Raw genomic sequence first — 20,137 nt, 5'->3', positions numbered from 1 at the left:
CTCCAGGTCGGAGTCTCCGCACCAAACGCACGGCCTCACCAGCCATCTCACGAGGTGTCCTGGGAGCGCGGCACTGCCCTGCACGCTCGTAATCTGAGGAAGACGACTGCTAGGAAGGCAAAATACAAGGCACCCTTGCAGTGTATGCCAGGTGACGGGGCAGGGAGAGAGCTCCAGGCCTGTCACTGCCTTCGCTTCTCCAGCTTACCGCCCCCCATGCAAAGTGACACGCGGTGCAGCACGCCCACATGCAGGCTGCCTGTGCTCCGGGTTCACGTGCAGCTGCTGCACCACACTGCCCCTTCCTCAGTGACGTCAGCCACACTCACGTTCTGACTACAAACGTTTCTCCCATACGCCTCCTTCTGGAAACGAGTCCCTGAAGGATCCCAAGTGGGGATGAAGAAGAAGAGGAGCAATGCTCCAGGAAGTCAGTCAGGCCTGGACAGAACCGGGGCGAGCGAGGGGCACGGCGCAGAGGGCAGCCGGCTGAGAGGGACAGGGCGGGGGGCAGCGCCCTTGCAGGCAGCTCTCACAACTGCTCGGAGGCCCCTCCCAGGCACCTGTCCCTCTCAAGGCTCTCCTGCGGTGCCAGACAGCCCCACAGCCGTCTGTCCACATGGAACCCTGCCTGCCTGCCACACGGGGGAAGGAGCTCGACACAGGAGAGAAGTGGGTGAGCGTGTGCACGTGTGTGAGCTGATTCTCCCCCATCACTGGCTTCCAGAAATAGCTGTACTTATTCACGCGCCATTAACTGAGCATCTCCCGTGTGCGAGGCGCTCCTTGTGAGAGGCTGTCTAAGAACCAGGAGCGGAATTCGATGCTGCCTGTGGCGTTTCTCAAGTTTACATCTGAGCAGCGGGGGTGGTACAACAGTCAGATCAGTCTGACAGAAGAGAGACCTCCAGCAACAGACCAGTGTGGGGTGCAACCTTGACACGTGGAAACACCTGGGTGAAGGGGGACAGGCAGAGCAGGTGTCCTGGGTCCACCCTGCACCCCTGGTGGGTCTCCAGGTGAGGTGATCAACACAGAGACTGAGAGACAGCACACAGCTCCATCAGGGGCCACCACTCGTGTGCTTCATCACTGGCGCTGGGCATCCCTCCTGACGGCAGGGTTCCACACTCAGACGGTCTGCGGCTCCCGCTGCTCAAACAGGCTCCTTGAGAAGCGACACTAGGGCTCAGCCCCGACCTCTGCCTGCAGTCTCCGGAGAGCCGCCAGCCAACTCTCCCCCCAGTGAGCGCCAGGCCTGTGCGAGATGCACCGGACCGTGTCCTCATCCACACGCCGCACAGACTCACTTTTCCTCAGCGCGAACTCTTCGTCCGAAGGCTTCCGCTCAGGCTTCCGCTTAGGTAGCAGCTTTTTCATGGTCTTGGGACTCTTACTGAGATCCTAGGAAAAGGAAAGGGAAGAAAATGCTGACAAACGCCAGAGGCATGAATTTTTACTGGCAATTCAGTAAGGGTCGCTGTGGAGGTGTCAAGCATCAGCTTACTGCAACCACTCACTGTCAAGAGCTCCCTGCTACTTTCAGCGTGATTTTTCTTTGCCAGCCACTGGGAGTCAATTTCAAACCAACAGGGCACTGACTCTGCTATAAACCCTCATGTTCCTTGGATCCGGCAGCACCCTGACAACACAGCAGCGGTGCTGCAGGCACAGGTGGGCCGGCGGCACCGTGATGACACGGCAGCAGTGCTGCAGGCGCAGGTGGGATGGTGGCACCATGACGACACTGCAGCGGTGCTGCGGGCACAGGCAGGCCGGCAGCGTGTGCAGGGAAAGAAAGGACCGCCGGCCGAGCGTGCACAGGATCCACACGCGCTGCTAACTCGGTAGCAGACCCATCTGCCACAGCTAACTAGAAAGACCTGAGGAGATGAAGCCTATTTTTAAAGGAAAGGTAAGTAAAGAATGACTTCTTTAGGAAAATATTTGAAGCCTCAAGGGAGAGGAAAAGGGCATCAGATCAGCCTGTGGGCCTTGAGTGCACAGGCGAGCAGAAGACAGAGCACCAGCTCTCTCGACGGTGCATTCACGCCACTTCAGAGCTCCGGGCACAGCAGGAAGGTCTCCCCTGACCTCCACTGTCCAACTCCTAAACCCGTGCCGAAGAAGAAGGTGAGCAACAGAGCAGGACGAAGCCCCCCACAGCTGGGGGCCAAAGTCTGACTGCCAAGCATGTGCTGAACATCGACATCATAAAAGGCTGTCTCGGGCATCATTTAAATCACAGCCCGTCCATGCATTTAGAGAGAAGCCGCGACTGAGAAGGTGACTTGGGCTGTGGGATGAATGAAACTGAAAGCACAGATGGAACAGAGTTCGATGTTTAAAGGTATCTCCTCAAAACGTTTTCCATAAAATTAAAAATTCTTAAATCTCTTGGAAATGCAGCAGATGTCAGTTCCCAGAGAAATCAATGCGGCATGTGCGCTGTGGCTCCCCTAATTCAAAGTGAAGAGACGGGAGAAGCAGGCAGCACGCTGGACGTAGCACGCACACGCAGAGTGTGCAGGCAAACACAGGCCACGCCCAGCTCCCGGAGGGGAAAGCCGGCCACATGGCAGTGTTCCACTCCTGCCACACTCCAAGATCACCCTCCACTAAGTGTTTGTAGGTGCTGGGCAACACCGCCAACAATTACAGAGCATGAGACCTTTTCTCCAACGTGGGGTCCAGCAAAGCAACTGCAGCCGACTTGCAAATCCAGATGCCTACGCTCACTGCCACACCCCCTCCCTCACCCTTCTGCTCCTCTGCTCATCACTGTCACGCCAGCTCTCCTCCCCACTAAGGAAACACCCACCAGCTGGCCTGCAGATCTGAAAACATGCAGGTATGAAGAACACCCATGTTCTTCAAGCAACTGCCCGTGATGAAGAAATTTCTGACTCGGGCATATGTGCCCAAGCAAGATGTATGTCATAAACCAAAATTCATTAAGAACGAAAAATGTAAAGAACCGACTGTAATTTATGTAGTACTTTTCTATGTGTCTTAAAATACTTAGAGCTGCTAGCAAGGATGGAGGGAGGGTCTGCTCTAGGTCCTTCAGCAAACGTGGCCCTAGACTGAATGTGGAGACACACGCCAGGCCACACATCACCACGCTCACACTCACCATAACCACACTCACACGGCTGCAGTAACCATACTCACGCTCACACTCATGATGACCATACTCACATTCATACAGTAACCATACTCATGCTCACACTCATGATAATCATACTCACATTTATACAATAACCATACTCACGCTCACACTCATGATGACCATACTCACATTCATACAGTAACCATACTCACGCTCACACTCATGATAATCATACTCACATTCATACAATAACCATACTCACGCTCACACTCATGATAATCATACTCACATTCATACAATAACCATACTCACGCTCATACTCAGGCTCGTACTCATGGTAACCACTTTTCACATTCATTTCAATTATCAGCTGCTTCAAGTGCGAATATTTCTCAGAACATATTTCTCAAGACACTTCCTTTCCTCATCAAAGCAGGTTTAGTGGATGAAACCCAGTAGGAAAGTGCAGGAAACCAGGAGCACTTATTTATGGGTAAGAATCGCATTTTAACTGTACATAGTATCTAAAAAAAACACTAGAGTGAAGAGCAGAGTGCACTATGATTTTTTATGCAAAGAGGAGAACTGTCTTAATTTTCTTTCATTTCTATTTATGAACGTTCTCTTCATTTCAAACAGCTTCTGGTAAGAAAATGTAGGGTTTCTGGGCAAGATCCCAAACTTGAAAAAGGGTCACAAGGTGCAGCAGAAGAGCATGCAGAAATAAGTGAACTTCTAGTCACGCACTGAAGTTCAAAATGATTTCAGGCTCAGTGAGAGGCCCAGAGGAAGCCCAGGTGAGCCCTCCAGCTTCTTGGCCTCCAGGAGGCAGGAACCGAGGCAGGAACCAAGGCAGAGCCACAGAAAAGGCTCCTCCACGAATGACACAGAGGGGGCCTGATGCTGCCCAAGCCACTCCCACGAGGGTCTCCATGGGCCTCCCACACCCCCAAAGCAGAAGGGGATGACAAAAGAATGGAGGCAGACCCTTCACAGTTCTAAAGAAGCTAATCTGTATTTTTATGTCACACATAGAAATACGGGGTTTTCCATATTTCTGAACGCACTGAAATGAAGCACATATGGCCAACCCAACATGTCCAGCTGTCACCTGGACCTCACCTCCTTGTAGCAGAGGGCGGCTGAGGGCCGGAGGGGAGGTGCGGGTCGTAAGCAGCTCAGGCTCCACGGCTTGGGGGTCTTCGGAGGCTCCAGGGGCCCCCAGTTGATGGTGGTGTGTGGAGTGCCATGATGGGAGGGGTGGGGCAGCGTGTGGTAGGCAGGGGTCAGTGGCACCGGCTTGCTGTCAGCATGCTTGCTGGATGGGGTGATCGGATGGGAGGGGAGCTGCCCAGGGAAAAGAGTAGGAAAGAGCAGAAACAGATCATTCACTGTCAAAGGAACCTCAACCAAATATACTTAATTTTGCTAATTTTTAAAAACATTCCCAGTGAAATCACCCCAGTACTATCATTTCTCTGGAATCTGTGACTCCAAGCAGTCCATTTCTGGGCTGCCTGGGCCAAGTGTGGAGCCCCCACCGCCTGCTTCAGGCCACAGCCAGGCCTGGGTCAGGAGGCAGGAGGATACTGGGGGCCCAAGACCCGGACACTCCACTGCCACGTTTGTGCACCACAGAGTAACATCTGCAAACAGGCACGTCATTGAGTCTAAGTATCAGAATTCTATAAAGGACAAGGGACGCCCTGTACTGGGAACATGGTTACAGTGGAGGGTAATTCTCCCCCGTCCTGTATGATGTAGAGTGGGTAAACCCAGGGCCTGAGGCCTGTTTTTGATTTAAAAAAAAAAAAAAAAGGTTTTCCTGGGACACAGCCAGGTCTATTCTTGTCAATGGCTGCTTTTTTGTTACAAAAACAAAGTACAGTTGCAACAGAAACCATACTGCCTACAAAGCTGAAAATATTTACTAGCTGTCTCTCTACAGAAAAATTTTACAAATCCCTAGGATAAAACAAGTTATTTTCTCAGAAAAATCAGCTTTAATCAAAACAAAGTTAAATAGATCAGAAGGACTTTATAAATGGGGTTTATATTCCTGGAAACCCTAACAGTCCCACCACACTGACAACTAAATGAGAAAACGTTAAATAAAATAAGTAACATTCAAAATTAGCCAATCACCTCAAATTAGCCCAAAACAAGGTATGCTTAACAGGAGAAAGAGCTGAGTGGTTCTCCGAGCAGGAGACCTGAGCGAAGCCGTCATTCACGAAACTGGACAAGTGAAACACGTGGCACCGGGAAGCCCGGCATGGCTCAGCCACCGCACTCAGGAACTGCAGCCACAAACTCTCTGCAGTAATCACATGCCCGTGCTGGTGTGTGCATGTGTCTGTGTGTGCACATGTGTGTCTTGCAACTGGCTACACAACTACAAAATAATTTTTTTAAATGGAATAATTCACAAAAGAAGATGATCATGCAAAACATCCCTTTCAGCAATGCCGTTGTAAGTAATATCTGGTTCTGTTTCACCTCACTTGAGCAAGCAGAGAGAGGTGTGCTTTCTGCTAAAATGAGAGCATCACCAGGCTGGGACAGCCAGGCCACAGGGAGGGCACAGACTCCCCGACGGAGCAATCCCCAAGGAGAATGCATGACGTTTCGAAAGCCTGCACGTGGGAACAATGCCCTCCGCGCGGCGGGGCTGACCCCTCCCTGCTGACAGGGTGCCTCCCTTGCCACCGGGTGACAGGAAAAGGAACGTGAGGCACCAGGGGCCAGATACAGAGGAAAGTTTTACTTGACATGAAATTTTATAAAGTTTTGTTTCAGGCTGTTACAATCTGAATGAAAAAGCACTTCCATTTTTCTTTAGTTCCATGAAAACAAAGCACATTTAATGTTTTTTAAAGTATAGAGAAATTATAAATGGCAGAATCCTTCAAAATGAAATGCTAGCTAAAGCTAACATTTGAGTAGTTTTAACCTCCCAAACCGGTGAGAGAAATTGAGACAGACAATGAAACTGATGAACCCTTTACGCCACAGCCACCCTTCCTGAGCTAAAACTTTCACCCCGGATAACAAACACAGCAGGGAGCTAGCTCCATGGTCGAAATGTCCTAGCAGAGACCACAGCAGTCTAATGAGGATGTGAGAAAATCCTACCAACTAGCAACGCTGTGGATCATAAGTCATTCTTAAAAAGGTGTGCCTGGTTCTTCAATACTGTTTAATAAAGATGATCGATGTTCAAATGATTCGATACCAATATCTTAAGAATAAAACACCAATAAAGAGAAGTTTTCGACACTGACACATTGGTGTTGATCTGTTTTGAAATGCTTAAGTGTCTAAAAAGCCAAAGAGCTATTGAGCTTTTCTAGGCAGAAAATAAACAGATTTCTTAAAAGTCAAAAATTTCATTTTAATGCCTTCAATATGAATCTGGTCCTTTCCATCATCATAATCATCTATTTTTGTTTTGTTTTTTGATGAAACAAATAAATAACAGGTAAAATTCTCAGAAAACCCACCTATGGACCAGTGGCTCTCGGAGTTTTAGTTGAAAACCCCCTAAGTCAGTCTTCGAGGCCACTCTGAGCAGAGAGGCAGCTTCCTACACGAGTACAAGGACTGTGTGTGAGGCAGCACACCTTAGGGCTGTTTCACAAGAGCAATCACTGTGAAGCCACTCACTATTCGATGGAACTAAGCAAATATTTGCAGAGAGATACAGGCAAGTATTTCACATTCTTGATCTAGATATTGATTATGCTTTAAAGTACTTGTCACTGGCTGATAGCTCAACCAAAGGCAGACCCTGGAGTCTGCAGGTGGGGGAAGCACAGGAGTCCTTACGGTATGAGATGGCACAGAGTGCGGCTTAGCGGTGGGGTTGCCGACAGATGTGACTTTCGTTTGCTTCTGTAGATGGTCCACCCATTCATGAAGATCTTGCTGGTTGTTGCATGACACTAATATCCGCTCAATCATGCTCCCTAGAAGAGGTAAGACAAAATAGGCTGAAATGGGAAAACAGGTAGAAAGCACACACATGCACATACACACACCCAGAGTATAACTCAACAATGCTTAAACATCAGCCCTCTGAAAGAGTCAAGCAAGAATGTGCACACAACGGCAGCTGCCTCTCAGCCCGTGACAGATAGCATCCACAGAGTTTGTGCCTATCACCTGATATTTCAAATGCATTTCTATGATTTTCACTGTCCTCAAGCTTTGTGATTGTCATTCCTGTCGTTGGTAGCTTTCCCTAAAAAAGACCCCCCCCACAAAAAAAAAACAATTAGTGCTTTTCTAGTAAAGAAGGAACTGTTATTAAATTATCAAATGATTTTAGAAATGGCAAAGGAATTGTGTTTGTAAACCAAAAAAGTTCTTTTATTTGTACCAGATGCACATATAATACAAAAACCTCCATCTCAAATAAATCGTAATATTATAATCAAGAAAGTGAGCCAGCAAAAAGGCACAGAGCAGCAAACTAGCAGATAGATTTCATCTGATAAGTTACTCTAAATATAAACACCAGGACACAAAAACATTACACATGATGATTAAAAAACCTAGAGTCTACGGCAGCTATTTTAAACCACGTGCTTATGCAAAGGAAGCACTGATTTGCCTCACAGAGAAATGCAGAGGAAGTTCCGCGTCTGAAGACAAAATAAGGGGGAAATTGGAGCAAGAGGAACTGCACCGTGGTTATTCTTGGTTATCCACCAGACAGGAAGCAGGGGCTGTGCTGGGAGCTGACACCAGAAAACAGCAGCCAAGCTGTCCACTCTGGCAACAGGGTGGGAGACGTCAATGGAGAAATACCAGGAAAGGGCCACAAACGGACCATCACAAACAGCACAGCGCTAAAACACTGCCCATAAACACCACGGCACCTGGTGGCAGACCAAGTCTTAGGAAAAGTCTTTCAGCGTTTGGGGCCAAGTCTCTTGCGGAGAAGCAAGTCTCTCTCAGCACCTCTGAAAGCAGCGGTTCCCAGCAAGGAAAGGGGTTCTGCCCCACAGGGAACACGGTCAATGCCACAGCTGGGCGGCTGCTCCTCACAGCTAGCAGGCAGAGGCCAGAGGGGCTGCTGAATGTCCTACAGCATATGGGACAGCGTCCTCGCCCCTCCCGCGCAAAGAATCATCCTGTCTACCGTGTCAACAGTTCCCAGGCCGAGAAAGCCTGTCCCGAGGTTTGGGAAGCAGGATAGTAGACAGCGCTTGGCACTTCCATGGTCAGAAGTATTTGAGAATTGCTGTATACTGCACACTCCTTTCCAGGATTCCTAACACACGGAGGTGTACCAGCAGCTCTGAGAAGTCCTACAGAAAATAAAACTACACAGCTGAGTGTAACCAAGCACATCTACAGCAGTGGACAGAACGTTCCCACTGTTGCTGCACTTAATGCTTTTTACTGCCCCTCAAAGCCGGAAATGAATACTGACAATACACAGACCATAGGTCACAGCACTGAGAAGAAGAAATCTCCCAGGAAACTGTGCAAAAAGTGGGAAAACAGGGTCCTGTTGGTGGTGTGACATCTCCCACGGCACATCAACACCAGCATCCAGGGCCAATGTGGCGTGTGGACCAGCCACATTGCTGGGGGCCCGAGCCTGCCCCAGATGACACCCTCTGCTCCCTCAGGTCACAGCAGGGCCCGCCTCAGCCTCTGAGTGTAAAACACGAGAGTGCAGACGGAAAAGGACTCCGCCTTTCGTTCATCAGGGTCGTTTAACAAAGTGGGGATGCCAGTTAGGGAGAACCCGGGCAGGCATTCTCTCAGCCACAGATGTCTGCTCAGCAGCAGGCTTATCAGTTAAGAGGCATTATTTTTCTGGGTTTGTCCACATACACTCGCTTTATCGGTTTTAAACTGCCCCTTTGGAATAACCGTGTGATGGACAGCTCTCCTGTGGGTGGCAGACAAAGCTTCTGTGGAAGGAGAAACACGCTGTGGACACTTCTGACTCAAGATTCACTAGTGTTTTTGTGGGAGACAACACAAAACAACATACTATGTTCTGAAAAAATGCAACTCGGAGACAACAAAGTAGTGACTTCTGTTGAAGCAGCATCTGGTGACCGGCCAGGCCTTAAAAAATGGATGGGGAGGCATTAGCTTCTATAACCACACAGAAAAAAAGCAGTGAGACCTTGCCACAAGCAACTACTAGACAGGCAGAGAATCCATAATCTACTTAAAACCACCACTTTAAATCAGTGTAGAAAAACAGAGGTCTCTCCTTGCATTTTCTTCTTAACTCAGCTCTCACAACTTCTCACAGAAAATCAGAGAACAAGAAGGTTAAATGATCACTCCCCAAGACTCACACCGCCCACACCTGCCGCCGTCTGCGGGCCGCACCACGCACAACAGCTCAGCCTGCGCTGCCCACTCAGCCCAGCGCTGCGGCGCCCACGCTGGCACCGCAGTGGCCAGGAGAGAAGACACGACTTCAGGTGGTGATGGGCTGGCCTTGCACCTCAGCAGTCACATCCTTTGGAGGCAGCTCTACAAATTTCACCTGTTTGCAGCTTTTTTGCTTAGGATTAACACAAGCATCTGCTTGCACGGCCACATCAAAACACACAGGCAGGAGCGGTGTGTACCTATTCAAACATATAACACTATAGAAACAACACTATACACTAACGCACAAGTAGATACATGTAGTATGTGATGCAAAAATTCAAAGTAAGTCTGGAAATGATTCTCAGATCCACAATAAATAATAAAATATAAATTTAAAATGTGTTTTACCTGATAGATAAAACCACTCATCCTAGGACTGGCAGACAACATTAGCAAAATGTTCGGGAAGAGTAGAAGATATCTTTCATTCTTTTCCTAATGTAAAGGAACAAACAAATCCAAATAACTTTTAAAAAATATACACTTACAGATGTGAGAAGATTATATTAGGCCTTATGAAAGATTATCTTTCATGTTTAGGTATTTCTCCCTACCAAATTTTATCAGCTAAATGAAATGGAAACAAAATTACAGTAAATTCTTAGACTCACAAATAGCCCACGTGACATCTTTTTTAAAAATTTGGTTAAGGAGTCCAGCTCTGCCATTAATTCTTTTTAATTAGTCTAAAATTTCTTTTTGTGGTTGAAAGAAAATAGAGAAAATGAACTTATAAAATTTTAGTGGGAGAGGGTGGACCCTTTATGCTAAGGAGGGTAGAATAAAAGGCTAAAATCGATTTTGGTCTATTAATAATTCCTGCATTTCCCTAAAACCCTCATGTGTCAATTCAATGTTGTTTGCACCCATCCGGTAAACTTTACCTTACATGAAAAACTTAAAAGCATTATTTATGTATTAAAAATCACTCACTTCAATAAAGTAAGAAAAGCCCCAGGGAGACCACAACTGAAGGACAAAAATTTTCAAGAACCTAAAAGGAGACAGACAGCAATGCCGTCAGCCCTCGCAAGCTGCCATCCAACCACTGCCCACAAAAGTGAGGGGACACTAGGAAGCAGGTCCCCAGCAGACTCCTCAGAAGCCAGCCATGCATGTGCAAGTGACTAGAGAAAGACGGTACTCACTTTAAAGAGGCTGTTGAAAACTACTTATTCTATTCCCCTCTGGAAGTCGCATAACATGCATCGTGAAGATGCAGAGCACAGGCTCTGAGAAGCCCTGTCACAGAGAAGTCTTCACAACTGATTACAGTTGTCCCTCGGTACCTGTGGGGGTTGGTTCCAGGATCCCCACCAATCCAAAATCCATGGATGCTCAAGTGCCTTATAGAACACGGCTTAGAATTTGCATATAACCTACACACATCCTCCCCGTATATGTAAGTCATCTCTAGATTACTTACAATACTTAAGACAACGTAAATGCCATGTAAATAGTTGTTATACTGTATTGTTAGGGAATAAGAAGAAAAAAATGGCCACACTTGTTCAGGACAGACGCAACCATTGCAGGCCTTTCCATCCGTGGCTGGCCGAACCCACAGCTGTGGAACCCATGGAGATGGGGCGCCGACATACCATCTCTCCAGTCATGAGCATAACAACCTTGAATTATTTTTTAAGCAACACCTATTTACACTTTTTAGATCAAGTATTAAAAAAAAACACTTCGGGAAACATTTCCATAGATTTTTAAATAAAATTCAAAAGTTTATAATTAAAAAACAAACTGTTGGGGCTGGCCCGGTGGCACAGCAGTTAAGTTTGCACATTCCATTTTGGTGCTGTTGGGTTCGCCTGTTTGGATCCCAGGCACGGACCCACGCACTGCTCATCAAGCCATGCTATGGCAGGCGTCCCACATATAAAGTAGAGGAAGATGGGCACAGATGTTAGCTCAGGGCCAGTCTTCCTCACCAAAAAGAGGAGGATTAGTGGCAGATTTTATCTCAGGGCTAATCTTCCTCAAAACAAAAAACTGTTTCTGGAAAGATTTGGGGTTTTTTCATCAGTGCAATAGACTAGAAAGTCATGATTTCTTATGGCACTCAAACTAGTACCTAGAGCAGCAATATCATCTTCAAATTTTATAGGCAGGAAAAGAACACTGATAGCGAGTATAAGTTTCTGTTTTCTTCCTGTCCTAAGAGTTTCAGGTTTGAAAACGGGTCATTAGCAGGTTTTGAACAGGTTAATTATTTTTTACAAAGTAGGATAAAATTCAAAGAGGCACTAGGTGAGGGACCCAATGAACATATAATTCATGTGACAGTGAAACACAACCTACTCGATTTTCAACTGCATGGGGCTATCACAGCAATCTGGACTCCCCCCTCACTTAAACCAAACCCATACGCTAACTGTGATTCTCATAAGCAAATGCCAATGTGTACACGGAACAGAAAAGCACGATGCTCTAAACCATGGAAAACAGCGGATTGCCTGGAGGGGCAGCGCTGGGCAGATGGGCACACCACTCTGTGGCAGACACTCATAAAACGGGACTCCTAATAAGGGACGCGAAGTCCTGTCTGGACACCGCCTTTCAACTGATGCTGATTCTGATCATAACTGATGTTGGCTGGATCTAAACTGGTCAAGTAGTCCACATCAGCTAAGCCTCTCTTGTACCAGAAGCCACTTTTGTATGGGCAAAGATAAAAGGCAGACGACAAATTATGATGTAAGAGTCCTATTAAATATGGTCATTGTTCATATTCCTTTAAAAACTTGTATTACACCACTAGAAAAACATAACATTCTAAAGTATTTACAATCTTGACTGTCAGTGAGGAACATTAGAAAGCATTTAGAAAACATAAATTATATTTAATACAAACTATGTTCAACTCAACTCAATTTTTACCCAAGGTATTTTAATGGTTCCAGGGAAAACAATTTAGACACTGGAACAAGAACAAAGTTAGTCCAGGAGCATATGGGCTCCCTCCCCTCCCCGTCCACCCACTCTGCAACGTGGGAGGGAACCCCCACGGCGCACTCGCACAGCAGTACCTCACTTCCGGCACACTGAATCATGACCTGGGACATGTAAACGACATTGCCCAGGGTCTTAATGTCATCTCCCTCCCAGCTCCGGATGGCTTCTGTCAGGATCTGCAACTCCAGCTCTTTCCTTTTCCGTACTTCTTGACACTGGGCCTGAGAGACACAGAAGAGCACTGTTAAAAGAGACACAGACTTCCAGAATCCTAAGTTTGGACCATACTGCTTTGTGTCTTACTTCTTCTTGAGACAGAGAATCTACTGAATGATTTGCTTAATTCACAAGGATGAAATCGAGTCAAGAGAGGCAAACATACAACCACTCTGGAGTAATAAACACTATTTCAGGAAAATATAGCAGATCTTAGCACTTTTAGGAAGAAGAAATGTAGACTGGCTAAGGAAAAGATTTTCTTTCTGATTTTATTACTGTCTGCCAACATAGATGACTGGGAACAGAGGGGAAAAGAGAAAGTACCACGTGTGCCATAAATAAGGTGCATGTTTCAGAAACACAACCAGTAAGGCAGCGTGACAGCAAAGAAAACAGACCCACCAGTAGTCCACTTCACACTCTGATCACTAGAGACACTGTAACTGGAGGGGAAAACCAGGCTCTACATCATTTTTAAGTAGTTAGGCATCAATTAGGTGGTGCCTTTTTAAAATTTAAACAACTATTTCATTTCCCTGATATCCACAGTCCAGTAAGGCATGAGAAATTACCAGCCATGGAATAACTACTATATATTTATTTTTCTTTCATCAGAGTAAACTCGAATTATACTTCACAAGTGATTTTTTTTAATCACCTAACATTTTTAGATGATAAACAATTTTTCTACATTCCTTTGCCATAATAATGTCTGGGGAAAAGAACATAACATGCTCGATCACTTACTGAAAGGTTTTTGAAGGCAGTCATGGATTTCTGAATATCTTGTCTATCTGGATGATAATCCTTTGAATAAAAGAAACACACTATTAGTTTTCACAAATGAAAAGTTTTTTCTTAAAAACTTGAAACCTTTCCAATACATTTGAACCCATAACATGTCCTGTTTTTCTCATCATTAAGTGTTGTTTCTTATTCTTTAAGGGAATCATGGAGTTTCAGGGAAACAATAATTTGGAAGAGAAACCCAGAGCAGCACCCCGACGTGTGTGGTGGAGAATGGAGAGGGCGCCCCGCCACGCCCACTCCTCACACACGGCCTCTGCCGCTTTGGCACCGGAACGGCAGAGGTGGGCAGCTGTGGAGGAGACCAGACGGCCTGCCCTTCACGGGAAGAGTTCACTGCCCCTTCGCCAAGACAGTAACTCGAATCTAAATTCCTGCCAGGCCGCAGACTGTCATTCAAGAATAAGGTAAATATGTATCATTAATTAAGTGATTCTTTTACTGTTACTACTCCATAAGAGATACGCTTAACACTTGGAGCTAAGTGTTTCTGAAATGACATCACAGGCTATTTAAAAATCAATTTAACATTTTCCAGCTTTTGGAAATTTTTCTATTAGCAACAGTGGGTAAGAGAGGAGATAAAGGAGCAAATGATTCTTTATAGAGCTGGGATAAGGAGAAAAAACTTAGTACTTAAAACCATTTTGAAAACCCACTGAATTAAAAGCCCTTGGTAAACTCTTTTCGTTGGTTCTGGCTTCTAAAATAAGTCATTAATAATAATCTCTTTGACATTGGCCAATGGACACCAAGGACAGACAAGCGATAAGCAGTACCTCCATGTGTCTCTCGAGCTCCTTGAGCAGCGTGGGGTACTTATCCAGGCGCATGAACGGCTTGCTGAGGCCAGTGGTCAGCACAAGAATCCCCGGGCTGTTGGCACCTTTCATCTCCATGAACTCTCCCAACTCCTCACTGAGCCACGAGCAGTCACGCACCGAGAGAAGAAGACGCCATGTGAGGGTTCAGAGACACGACGCACTCTCATTCCCATGAGCAATGACAAGGACTATGAAATACAACAGGCATCTCTAATATTTTGAAGGCTACAGCATTACTATTAAAGCCGAACATGTGCCAGTTATTTCAAAACACTGTAGGGGAGAACCCCCAGGAGGTTCACGTTACTGCTCTCATTATGAGCAAAAACAATTGTGCACGATAGAGAACACACGTGGTGTGCGCCATTCCATTCACAAAAGATCATCCCAGCAAGTCAACTTCACATCGAAGTGTCCAAAAGCAAGCGTGCGTTCCTACAGCTAGAATAACTTCAATTATCTGGAAACTTCAAGATGGCAAAAACTAAGTAAAGGATGCTCTGAAACTACAACAACCTGAATCGGGGCATTACTATGCCACCAAACACCCCAAGCGTGGCTGCACCCTAAGGCGTCCTGAAAGAACAAGCGAGGCCTCCTGACCTTCCGAATGCACAGGTGGCACAATAAACTAACACCTAATGGGCTTCAAAATTTCAAAAGCGTTTCCCATCCTCATTTCATTTAATCCTCACAATATGCAAAGAAAGTTACCTGCATTTGCAGATGAGGAAACTGATATGTATTCAGAAACTAAAGCAGCTTAAAAACAAGTTTTTAACATTTTACTACTCTTTCACCCTCAACTTGACTATTTCTCATCTAACCTTTACAACCAACGATGCCCTGAGACCTCTGCTACCATGCACACTGTGCCTGCCCTGAGAGTTCCAATCCAACAGCCATGGCGTTTAGAATGGCCCCAGGGAGGCCAGGAGTGTGCTGTGGGAGTCACGCTCTGTCACTGACACAGTCATGACTCAGGTCAGTGACCGCAACTGTGCGTTTCTGTCTCTGCACTGCAGGACAGATGTTTAGGGCCTCTGCCAGGGATCAAGTCTGAGTTCCTCACTGGTGCTGCAGGAACTGAGGGACAAACAGGCTGGGAGAAGAGGCATCAGCTCAGGTCGTCCACCGGGAAGAGCAGGGCAACCTTTGAGCCCCCACGTCACCTACTGGGAAAAGCACCATAAAAGAAGTTGTAAAATAAGGACGAAAATTCTGAGAAACAGCTGAGCACATCAGATCCCAGTGCAGGTTACCTGAATCTGACCACAGGGACCCAGCCACTGCGTCCTCTCTGCAGCCCTCCCCTACCCCAGCCATATTCAGGCCCCTGCCCGAGCTTCTTGGGAACACCAGGCACACTAAGGGCTCCTAGTGAAAACACATACAACACTCAGGCTAGACGACTTGAAATTGCCAGTTCAAAAGTGGTGGCTATGACAGCTTCCTACAGTTCAACCTAACATGACTTCACGTCGGCGTGTGAGAACCAGAGTCGGTGTCGGCACTCCCCACGTCTTCGCCCATCCCCAGCTGATTTCACACCGACTCTGCTAATGCATCTAACGGGAAGAGCATTTCACTGAACTAAACCAACCTAGAAATACAAGGTTTCAAACATCAGGATGAAAACAAATTAATGGATCAGTAGGAAATTAGCCTTACACTTCTTAAGCATGTAAGAACCCTTTACAAGACCGCTTCATCTAAACTCAGGTGGCCTGGTTAAGCAGTGTGTGCTGCATTTGAAGTCAAAGTGCATTCCTGGGCTGCACAAACACAGTAATAATGTGGCTAACAGGACCTGCTACCCGACTACCAACCTCTATCATCTATACATATGCACATACGGATTTCAAAAAGTCAACCTTTTACATAAATATTTATATATACATTTAGGAGATATTATCAAAATCAAAGCAAATTACAAAAAAGGGGAAAAATCTCACATAATCCTAGTTTAAAAACTTCCATATACTAAACATTTCTCATTTCTTTAAGAAACAAGGCTTCAATCCTATAGGAAGCCCTGTAAGACAGGTGATGCCATCTAAGATATATTACCAGAGAAGCTGTTGAACTGGTTCTGGAGTGGTGTGTGTGTACTTGTAAGCAACACATAACCAACATTTCTGTGTATCTAACTTTGAGCTTTCTAAGAATGGTTTTCTCAGGATCACTGAAACAAGGAACACTGATATTGCAGGACCTTGCTGGGGATAAATCCAGTGTCTACCCCAGAGGTGATTTAAAAGCCATGAGCAGTATCCTTGAGTACCTGTTTGCACAGTTACACATCTTATCATCATTTTGCCTTTTCCTTTCTCGGCATCGACTCCTTCCCACGAGAGATGAGTGGGTAACCGAGGATTACTCCAAGACTGACTCTCACCCACCGCCTCCTCTCCCACCTCCCCTCAGCACTCTCCGCTGCTCAGCTTCGGAGGAGTGAGCGCTGCGGGCAGGAGAGCGCCCCAGGAAGGAGGACGGGGAGAAGGGAGCAACCATTACTGAACAAGCACCCTGTGCTGGCATCAGAGCAGAAGCTCTGTGCATAATTCCCGCACACCACACTCTGGGCCTGGGACACAGGTATTCTGATGCATATTTACAGATGAGGATGCCCAGTGAAGGCCACTGCCTCCACTCTCATTGCTTGCAGGGCAGCTAGACCCAGAAGCGGGCACAGAGTTGCCGTGTCTTGTCTGGCCCGTGCTTTGTCATTCACGCTCACTGCACCCACCCACACTCCTCACGCGTTCTTACTCAGAAATGCTCACCTCTCCAAATCACTCACTCTACAGTCCCTGAAGCATGAAGAGAGTGAAATGATGGATTTAAGCAGGAGAAATTTATATTTTACCAGCATTTCTCTACGTGGTGAACAGTCCTCTAAAAATGAAACTTTATGGTACTAACAGCATATTTAATCCATGGAGGACCTTTTCCATCACAAGAAAAATCCACGAAAAGTCTATTCAGGTCATTTTTGATACATCAGGACTGTATCTGAAACTTCATAACCATAGTTACGGGCAGAGAAAAATTAACAAAACAGCAAATTATCCTCATCACCCCTGGCAAAAACGCTTACAACTAAAAATTTAAGTGTAGGGGCCAGCCCAGTGGCGCAGTGGTTAAGTACACACGTTCTGCTTCAGTGGCCCAGGGGTTCGCCGGTTCGGATCCTGGGTGCGGACATGGCACCACTTGGCAAAAAGCCATGCTGTGGCAGGCGTCCCACGTATAAAGTAGAGGAAGATGGGCACAGACGTTAGCTCAGGGCCAGTCTTCCTCAGCAAACAGAGGAGGATTGGCAGCAGATGTTAGCTCAGGGCTAATCTTCCTCAAAAAAACAAAATAAATAAAAAATAAAATAAATAAAAATTTAAGTGTAATTTTTGCAAGCAAAAGTAAGTTATTTTAATATCTGCATGACATTTTTATAATGCCAGAACATGTACATAGTTAAAAAAGGAAAAAGAACTTTATAAAACTTCACAGATCGTTGTATTTTTTAGTTTTCTTTTTTTAATTCAGCACCATAATAAAACAAAACAGCTGGTGACAGCTATTTTGACAAAACAATGGCTCTTTCAGCTTAATTTCTACTGATGCTAGCAATCCTCACACAGTGCATCTCCTCCGTATTTACTGAAATGACTCTGTGGGCTGCAAGACAGCAACAAAAGGAACACACATAAAGAGAACTATCATGGAGCTGAGCAAAAAGTAACAATTAAAGTGCTGGAAAAAACCTAAGTCATTTTACAGACTAAATTACCAAACCCATAATGCATTCAAAGTAGGCAGCCATGAACATATGATATCTACCATGATAGGATAATGCAAAAGGAAACGTCAGCGTTAATTCTACAAAACCGGTGGTTCCATACACGCAGTCACAAGACTCATACTCAGATTTCAAACTAACACAAGAATCGGAAGACTGCGAATACAGACTTTGAAACTTCTGAACACTTAAATCAATCCTTAAAAAGTATATCTAAGTATAAATATAATCCACCCATAAGTGTGGCAGCTTTAGGACTTCAACAAATGCATGGCAGCAGGAAAGAGGCGACAGGCTCACATCCCAGAATAAAAAACGGTGAATGACGACAGAAGCCACCAGCTAACCATGACCCTTGTCTCAGTTCACTGACTTACACTTCAGAAGAGGGGTCTGCCCTGTGCACAGAGTGGGCACTCTCACTGCTCACAGGCCTCAGGCGGGCACAGAGGCAGTGCATCCTGCCGCATCCGGGGTGCCAGCCAGAGCACTCTCCTCTCTCTAGACTCGCTCCCAGAGCATGACCTCCGTCCGCCCCCCCCCCACCACTCTGTCCCGCGCCACGCGGAGGAGGCCCAGAGGTACCCACCCCCCGCCACCCCAGGGAAACGCTGCACTTACACTTTAGCTGGGACACCGAACAGTCATTAAAGTAATAGCACAGAAGAGAGCAGAAACAGCACAAACCTGCCAGCGCTTCCCTTTAAAGGCCTCAACATTTTAGGAAACTTGAACGTCAGAATTGCTTTAAATGTCATCTTCAGGACAGATCCTCACTTCCATGGGGAAAATAGAAGCTTTCCTCAAAATTGTACACCCCACTCTCTTTCCACACGTTCAACCCAACCCTAGACGATCAACTCCCCCAAAAAAGAGGGAGAAGGAGAGAGGAGCAAATAAAGAAGACTTACAATTTTACGCTAACATTCTACCTGTTTTCTATTTCTCTCTCCCATCACTGCACCAACAATTCCTGAAGAATTTTCAGAGACACAAATTTAATCCTTGTATGTCACTTTTGCAGAAATTTCATTTAATTCCTAACTCCCAGGAGCAGACGGCAGAATACATAACTGAACGCTCGCTTCCTGGTTCCAGGGAGGTACATGCTCACACAGCCCACTCCCAGAAAGGCGAAGAGGAGGAGGACCTCACGGAGAGAGGGCTGGGGAGGGGTCCTGTGGGCTTTCACTCCTGTGGACACAGTGTCTCCTAATCTCCCTTCTTTTCATCACCACGTCCAAGACCGCTGCTTCCTCTGAGGACTGGAGATGCTTTACTGCAAATGGAGGTTCGTAAGATTTTAACCCCTTAGTATTTAAGCGCACTGAGAAACAGTAAATGCCCAGGGTCGTTTTTTTGGACAGAAGATAAGACAACAAAGCATTTATCATCTTCACTCAGTTCTGATCAGTTTATATGTTTTGCTCAATGCTTACAATAACCCAACGAGCAAGCACTTTCGGAGAGGGGACCTGAAACCGAGAGAAGTGAAGTAACTCCCAGGCCTGCCAGCCTGAGAGTGGCAGTCGGGGCTCAAACTGGGTCTGACTGACCCCAAGGCCCAGGTCCCGCTCCGTGCAACCCAGCCGCCCTCACAGGGCGCCACACTTGAGCCTCACTCGCTTCATAAACAGCACACAAGGCTCGCTTACCAAAAGAGTTTCTAAGTTTTAAGTTAAAATATTTAGTTAAGAGTAAGTTGAAGTTAAATATCTAAATCAGAAGCACAGTAGTATTTATCTTAATGCTACCAAAACAATCTTTCCATTTATGGTTTTAAAAGTCTCTGAAATGTTTTCAAAAGAAACTATAAACATTTTGCTAAAACACTTTTTAATAAAAATCTGCATCTCTTTCAGGAGCAGAAACGGAGCCTCTTTGCTGTCTACCATCTGCAGCCACAGAGCAGAGCCAGTCCCCACTAACGACGGTGACGCCGCTCTGCGCTCTTGCAGTTCTCAGAAACCAGACATGGCCTTGCCTCACCAAACTAGCAGA

At 46.2% G+C, this 20,137-nt stretch overlaps 1 protein-coding gene across 15 annotated transcripts in view; it reads right to left on the bottom strand.

Moving 5' to 3' along the window:
* The window catches only part of ARHGEF7 (Rho guanine nucleotide exchange factor 7), a 155,699-nt gene that overhangs the window by 19,524 nt on the left and 116,038 nt on the right, over window positions 1-20,137 (bottom strand). For all 15 annotated transcript variants that reach the window (XM_070579285.1, XM_070579288.1, XM_070579280.1 and 12 more), the window contains 8 exons: window positions 14,293-14,431; window positions 13,454-13,513; window positions 12,562-12,708; window positions 9,872-9,958; window positions 7,277-7,355; window positions 6,941-7,080; window positions 4,235-4,459; window positions 1,311-1,404 (listed from right to left, as the gene is read on the bottom strand). In XM_070579285.1, the coding sequence (XP_070435386.1) occupies window positions 1,311-1,404; window positions 4,235-4,459; window positions 6,941-7,080; window positions 7,277-7,355; window positions 9,872-9,958; window positions 12,562-12,708; window positions 13,454-13,513; window positions 14,293-14,431 (971 nt within the window). The remainder of the gene's footprint in view (window positions 1-1,310; window positions 1,405-4,234; window positions 4,460-6,940; window positions 7,081-7,276; window positions 7,356-9,871; window positions 9,959-12,561; window positions 12,709-13,453; window positions 13,514-14,292; window positions 14,432-20,137) is intronic.

This window comes from Equus przewalskii, chromosome 16, assembly GCF_037783145.1.
Source record: "Equus przewalskii isolate Varuska chromosome 16, EquPr2, whole genome shotgun sequence".
Classification (NCBI taxonomy): domain Eukaryota; kingdom Metazoa; phylum Chordata; class Mammalia; order Perissodactyla; family Equidae; genus Equus; species Equus przewalskii.
This window is presented reverse-complemented; position numbering and strand designations above follow the sequence as displayed.